This window comes from Carica papaya, chromosome 2 (assembly GCF_054855325.1).
Source record: "Carica papaya isolate Zhongbai chromosome 2, ASM5485532v1, whole genome shotgun sequence".
Lineage (NCBI taxonomy): Eukaryota > Viridiplantae > Streptophyta > Magnoliopsida > Brassicales > Caricaceae > Carica > Carica papaya.
In genome coordinates, this window is record NC_142310.1 from 9341483 (window position 1) to 9348705 (window position 7223).

Below are 7223 nucleotides of genomic sequence, written 5' to 3' on the forward strand. Positions count from 1 at the left end.
AAGGCAAGAAAAAACTTACTGAAGCTTAGTATATTATTAAAAAAGAACATGACATTCATATTAATTGTATTCACAAATTAAAACTGATCTTATAAAAATATCAGTGTTAAAACAAATGGCTAATTATTTTTCTTCAAAATGTTGAAATTACCAACTTCCAATGACCTTCTCCTCCTCCACCTCTCTTCATTCTCTCTCCTCTCTCAAAGAAGCTATCCCCGACGAACTGCAGGACAGAAAAATACTTCTTTCATTTTTCCAAAACGTCGCCGCCATTTACACCTTTTCTGTCAGAGGCAACTCCATCCTTTTGCCTCATCCCGACCCGATATGCAGTATCTGGATCTCCTCGTCGGGTCAAGGTTTCTGTTTCGAGTTTTGGATCCCCGGACGTGAGAAAAGCGTGCTTGCAGGGAAGAGATCATGTTTTCCACTACTAATAAACAATTTTTATTGTTTTAAATTGATTTTTCTTTTGTTTTTTTTTTGTAAATATTTCAGAAACATTTAAATTTTATTCAGTTATATTTTTATTATAATTCTAGAATGAAATGGTATGTGTATAATGTGATAAATGTGATTATTATACTTGTCCAATAATATCCCGACACCTGTCAAAATCCTGGTGGCGTAACGTAGCAATACGAGGCAAAATGGCTGCCGAGCACTACAGCTTTTTAGTTTCCATTTCTAAAGAGGAAACAACGAAAAACGAAACTGTCATTCGACCCACCCCAACCTCCATCCATTGACTGCAGTGCTCTGCACCTAGTCATTACAAGAGTCGTCGGGGACAAAAGGGTAAATTGCTATCGATTTCTCAGTCCAGCAGCCAATCAGATTGCAGCATCTGACCTCATCAACGTCTGTTATAAAGACAAAAAATAAATAAAAATAAAAAGGAAAAAGCTTTTTGTATCTGCGGCGTGGACTTTCTACTGAAAAAACATTTGCAGATCCATAACACCGAAAATCGAAGAAAACCCAAAAAGTGGAAAAGGCAAGAACACCGCGACAATAATCAGAAAACTAATATATACATCCAGAAGAGTACGGCTATAAACTTTTTCTCTGCGTTCTTGGAAGTTTAAATCAATGGCTAACAACCAAGACCATCATTCATCATCGACGTCTAAAAGCAAGGCGTCTCCAGGGGCTCCACCGCGCCCAACAATCTCCCTTCCGCCGCGCCCTTTTGCCGATGTTTTCTTCAACGGTGGTTGGCCAGGGAGCGGTGCGGGACTCGGCATGGGCTTCAGCCCCGGACCCATGACTCTGGTCTCCAGCTTCTTCTCCGATTCTGATGACTGCAAGTCCTTCTCTCAGCTCCTCGCCGGAGCCATGGCGTCTCCGGCTGCCCAACAGAGGCCCGGCTTCCCTCCTCACCCGCCGGATGACAAGGGCTCCGGGGAAACTAACATCAGCGCCAGTGCAGGAGATGGAGCCGGGAGTAGTGGTGACTTCGAGGGTCGGTTGAGGCAGAATAGACCGACCGGTTTGGTCATCACGCAGCCACCATCAATTTTCACGGAGCCGCCGGGGTTGAACCCCGCGACTCTTCTGGATTCTCAAGGCTTCAGTTTGTTTTCTCCGGTAATCTTCATTTTTAATAAGCTTTTTGCAAGGAAAATTTAGCTTTTAAGATTTTTTATTCATGACGGTGTTCCTGTTTATATTGGCTTTTGTATCTTTGATTGCTGAGAAAAGTTGGAGAATATATGAAACCAACTAAGTTGCTGAGTGGATTCTCATTGATCAAAAACTAAGATGCTGAGTGTTATGATAAATGCTGGAACTTGGTTAGAGGTGAATTCTCATGATGCTTATTCCGAGGGAATGAAACTTTTAATCCAAGAGCTATTTATTGACCGAAACTGGTAACTCAGGACTGGAAACTGAGTGTTATGATCTTTTCGTGACTTGGCCTATCAGCACTGAATTGGTTTGCTTTGATTGAGTTGGAGAAAAGGAAAGCAATATAAAATTAGGGTTTGGGAATTTGACATAAACTGACATCAAGGTTTAAAGTGAAGATATGCTGTTATGACAACCCATATTTTTATCTGGTTGACAAGATGCCTTGGATGGAATGATTCAGATGCTGGGATTATGAGAAATGAATACATACTAGAACATTTCTTTTCCAGTCAGAATACTCCTACCTTAGTAATTATCTGCAAGGATTTGAGCTATGCTTCCGGTATGAATTATTCTTGAATGCTATGCCAAGCTTTGGAAAATTAGATGCCAGATGGGTCTTTAATCAGAAAACAGGAAATCTTTACTTCATGTATACAATTTTTTGTTGCCAAAAGTCATCCTCTTTTATTTACTTTGTCCGCTTCATAATTCCATTTTATGTTTGGTCAATGAAAGTTCCAATGTTCCACCATTTCTTTCAAGCAAAGGCAAAAGGAGGTTCTTGAATATCCAATGAAACTTGAAAAGCCAATTTTATTTGTACATGACTTATAAATGATCATTATTGTGTGGGGGACTTTCTCAACATTGCTGAAGAGGCACAACTACCTGTTGAATATCAAATGGCCAAAATAATACCTTTTATTTTCCTAAAAATTAATCACAATTTGGGGAAGGTGTAACTTTTTGACACAGGATGCTCTTGATCCTATGATTGATTGTTGTAACCAAAAATGGGAATTGAGTTTTTTTAATCCCCTCATTCTTTATTTTCGCACTTGCATTTTCTTAGTTTTAGATCTAAATCTTTTCCTCTTTTTGTTTTTTTTAAAGAAAAAAACTAAATCTATGCACTACCTTTTTATTACTAAATTATATAGTTAATTCGGCTTATATTTTGATTAATTTGAATCCTTACATTGTCATTTTTCACTTATATGTTAGATTACTTCATGTTTTATTTTCTTGAAAATGCCTAGAGAGTATGCTCTTTTGCATTTTCTCCCCTAACATCCACTAACTTTTGTTATGCAATGTCCATAGGGACCTTTTGGAATGACCCACCAACAGGCCCTAATGCAGGTAACTGCCCAGGCAGCACAAGCCAATTCCAATATGCATGTTCAAGCTGAACATTCATCATCAGTGCCTGCAGCAACTTCGGAGCATCTTCCATCTACCACCGTCAAGACAGATGTAAACCAACAGATGGCACTCTCTATTATAGATACTAGACTCGCAACAAAGGAATCATCAGATTTATCTCTTCCTGAACACCGACCACAACCTCCTTCATTCAGCATTGATAAGCCTGCTGATGATGGTTACAACTGGCGAAAATATGGGCAGAAGCAGGTGAAGGGCAGTGAGTTTCCTCGAAGTTATTATAAATGCACACATCCCAGTTGTCCTGTCAAGAAAAAGGTCGAACGTTCTCTTGATGGTCAAATAACGGAAATTATCTACAAGGGACAGCACAATCATCAACCTCCTCAATCGAATAAGCGAGCAAAGGATAATTCTAGCTCCCATAATCAAGGGAATTCTGAATTTTCATCTCGATCTCAAAGTGACAATTTCAACAAACCAAAAGAAGGGGCATCTGTTTATTCAATGTCTCAAAAGGACCAAGAATTGACCCATCCTACACCTGAACATGTATCTTGTACAAGTGACAGTGAGGATGTGGGTGATGCTGAAGCTGGTACAGATGTAAAAGATGAAGATGAGCCTGACCCAAAGAGACGGTAGATTTTCATTTGAGAATTTATCTCTCTTTATATTAAGTGATCTTTTTATTTGCATCTGGTCCATTTATAACAAAATCTACTTCTTTCATGCAGAAGTATGGAGAGCAGGGTTATAGAACCAGCATCTTCACATAGGACTGTCACAGAGCCTCGGATCATTGTGCAGACAACCAGTGAAGTCGACCTTTTAGATGATGGCTATAAATGGCGTAAGTATGGCCAGAAAGTTGTCAAAGGCAATCCATACCCAAGGTGATGCATCTTATACCTTGTTTATTAGAATAGCAGTTCGATATGGTATACTATAGTTATCAGTGATTCAGTTTTGGTTACCACTTTATAGGATTGTGTAATCTTTATATATTGTTACATAATTGAATTTAAGCTCGTCGATTATTATCCTAGTTCCAGCTTTTGGGAATCTCTAGCTGATTTTCTTAAGGTAAAAAGGAGATAAAGAAATCAAACAAGACAAAGATAGATTGCTTTCTAATAAATATTATCCTGTAGATAGCTTATAAAAATTTGACCAGAAAGGGCAACTGAAATCACATTTGAGCCTGATAAATGTTAGATGTTTTAGTATGAATTATATGCGGATATTATCTTTTTAGGCTATATGTGCTTCTTCTTTTTTTGTGTTTTGAGATTGTTGCATAAGCTACCAACCTATTGATCCATGAGCTACTCAACTGTAACTGAAACATGGGATTGTAGAAAAAGATAATTTACATGTATTAAATGAAACTATAGAGGGCAGGACTACCTAAATACGGACTTGAAGGTTTATTTATTCTTTCCCCACTTCATCACATCCATTACTAATTTGTTTCTTGGATTAAGTAATTTTAAAATAAGGCCCCCATGTTACGGCCCTGGCCCTCTCCCTTTGGCAAAGACCAGCTCCACAGCCATTTTAGCTCTATTGGGGCTTGAAATCAGATCATATTCCCTGATAGATAACATCAGGATCTTTTACCAGCTCCATAGCCATTATACTTGTATTTTTGAAGTAATCATGTTGGTTCATGATTCTTATGGCACCAACAGTCAGTCATTGATCTTTATAGGTTATTTTCATGTTTTCCTTATTGCCAGCACAATCTTGTTATGGTATATCTGATCCAAGGGCCATTTCTAAACACTCATGCTTCATATGTTTATGATCTCTAGGAGCTACTATAAATGCACAACCCCAGGCTGCAATGTTCGCAAGCATGTGGAAAGAGCTTCGACAGACGCCAGAGCTGTCATAACAACATATGAGGGCAAACATAATCATGAAGTACCTACTGCTAAATCTAGCAGCCATAACACAGCTAGTAGTAATGCATCACAATTAAAACCCCTGAATGTAGTAGGTGAGAAGCTTGCCTTAACTAACAGTAATCAACAGCCTGTAGCACGTTTACGACTGAAGGAAGAGCAGATAACATAGTTTCTGGAACTTGGAATCAGGGTCAGAGCATGATTATATACATGACATTATTTTATGAAAATTAGATCAGATGTATAAGTTATCTTTGCTATGTATCTCCATTTTTTTGGTATATATCTCTCTGTTTTCACACTTGAGGCTGCTGTTTTGATCAAGGCCATCTACTAAATTGTTGATAGACAGAAGTAAAGATAAAAGAGAGATCAAAGGAACCTTGCTTGGATGGAGGTATAGAAGGAGATGATGTTGTATGTAAAACTAATTTAGCCAGCAAAACGTTGTGTTGAAATTCTATCTGTTGTGCATTCTTTTTGTACATGGAGAAATACAAAGTAATATTGTTTCAAGAAAATGTTTTCGTAAGTGATGTAAATTTTTTCAGATATTCTGGTATTTTTTGTCTTTTGCTTTTTGGTTGTTGTCAAGTTTCATCCTCAAGTTTATTTTGTTTTCTTGAGCCTTATATCAAGTTGGATTCGTTTATGAACTGTTCAAGTAGTTTTATATTGAATTTGGGTTTGCTTACCGGCTCATTCATTTCAATAAGATTAGTTGAAATACAAATTAATAAATATTCTTTGGAAATTTGATGAATTATTACAAGCAAATTTACATGTTGCAGCATCAAAAATCATTACAAAAACGTGTTCTTTAATGTTCATGTTTTTGTCGGTGACTTTTTAATTGTTGTCCATAGTCTCAAAAAAGAAAAGATTCAATACAATAACATTGAGCATATGGAACACAGTAAAATTATATCATTATCAACTTTATTTTGTGATTATGATGATATTGTCTTCAAACCTGGTTTCAAATCTGTTTTTCATTGTGTTATGTAATTATCAACAAATTTACGTAGTTGCTAATTTTATTTGGCAACCATAATCTTTTCATTTGTTAAAATTAATTTGCAAGAACAACAAATATAAGAGCTACTGCAAGAAGAACAAGAAATCACATTTCTTGGTTAAAAGGAGTAAAAAGGGGATTGGAATAGTGATCAATTTGGCATGCTTGCAGATAGTTTAAGAAATATAAGAGCTGATCTCGGATTGTGATGATACAAACTATGATGGAAGAAAGAAGAAGAAGCTTAGTTTGACCTTTCAGAAGCATATGCGTTCAATAAAGGTAATCTTCGCTTATTTTTTTCCTACTTTCGTCACCGTTATTAATAACCAGGTAGTTCATTCTGTTTTTCATATTCTTAGTTACAGAGGATAAGCAAAATATCTGGATTATACTTTTATCATGCTCATTCCTAAAGTCAAACAGCTCAAATTCTCAAGTGATTTTTGGCTAGGTTTATATAACGTGATTATGAAAATAGTTACATATCCATTACAAATTGGTTGTAGCTCTTTCTTTCCTACATCATCTTTCCTGCTCAATTTCCTTTTGTTCCTAATAGATTAAGCTGTTAGATTATATAAAATTAAAGAAAACTAGTAGAACACTTAAATTAGATGAGTAGGACTTATAATATGGTATGATGCTTCTTTCTTGAAATATCGTGCTCAAGATGGGATTTCAAACCATGTATATGGAGTTAATAACGACATGTATTCTATGTTTTCACATTCAATCTTATTAAATGGAGTTGTAGGTCCAAATTTTGAACCATTAGTAAGTTTAGGTTAAAGCTGTCTATTTTAGATTAATTTAAAGCTGTCGATATGATACTAAACTAATATCTTATCTTATTATAAAAAATTTTATCAATTTGTTTACAGCACCGTAAAAATTATTTTTATAAAATAAATTGCTCAAAAGAATTAAACAAAATATTTATAGCTGACAAGAAATTGACTTGTCTACAAACCATGTTTTGCCACATTCTTAGTTATTAATATCCTAAATTATTGTTTACTTCGGCTTGTTGACTTGTATAATACTTTCGTTGATTATCAATCGAGATTTAAAAGGTGGGAATTGACTAATTCTTAGGAAGAATACCATGAAAACCCCAAAAGACTCAAATCTGAAATCACCACCTGATTCAGTTTCTTTCTGGGAACTCAACCCAACCCCAAAAGAAAAAAAGAATGGCATAGGAAGATAGGGCAGAAGAGAAAAATGAAAAAGTAAATGGTAAAAAAAGGATGCTAAAGAAA

At 36.0% G+C, this 7223-nt stretch overlaps 1 protein-coding gene across 1 annotated transcript; it reads left to right on the plus strand.

Annotated features, from left to right (window-relative positions):
- Nucleotides 1–777: 777 nt before the first annotated feature.
- LOC110824098 (putative WRKY transcription factor 4) lies at nucleotides 778–5476 on the plus strand. Its single transcript, XM_022054634.2, has 4 exons — nucleotides 778–1593; nucleotides 2965–3668; nucleotides 3765–3923; nucleotides 4845–5476. Exons 1-4 carry the CDS (start codon nucleotides 1096–1098, stop codon nucleotides 5107–5109), a joined length of 1626 nt encoding a protein of 541 aa, XP_021910326.1. The 5' UTR covers nucleotides 778–1095; the 3' UTR covers nucleotides 5110–5476.
- The last annotated feature ends 1747 nt before the right edge of the window (nucleotides 5477–7223 follow it).

Excerpts from the sequence above, each read along its gene's own strand:
- LOC110824098 (XM_022054634.2), top strand. The coding sequence starts at position 1,096 with ATGGCTAACAACCAAGACCATCATTCATCATCGACGTCTAAAAGCAAG. Across the intron at positions 1,594-2,964 it reads GCTTCAGTTTGTTTTCTCCG|GGACCTTTTGGAATGACCCA; the intron begins GTAATCTTCATT and ends CAATGTCCATAG. Across the intron at positions 3,924-4,844 it reads AAAGGCAATCCATACCCAAG|GAGCTACTATAAATGCACAA; the intron begins GTGATGCATCTT and ends TATGATCTCTAG.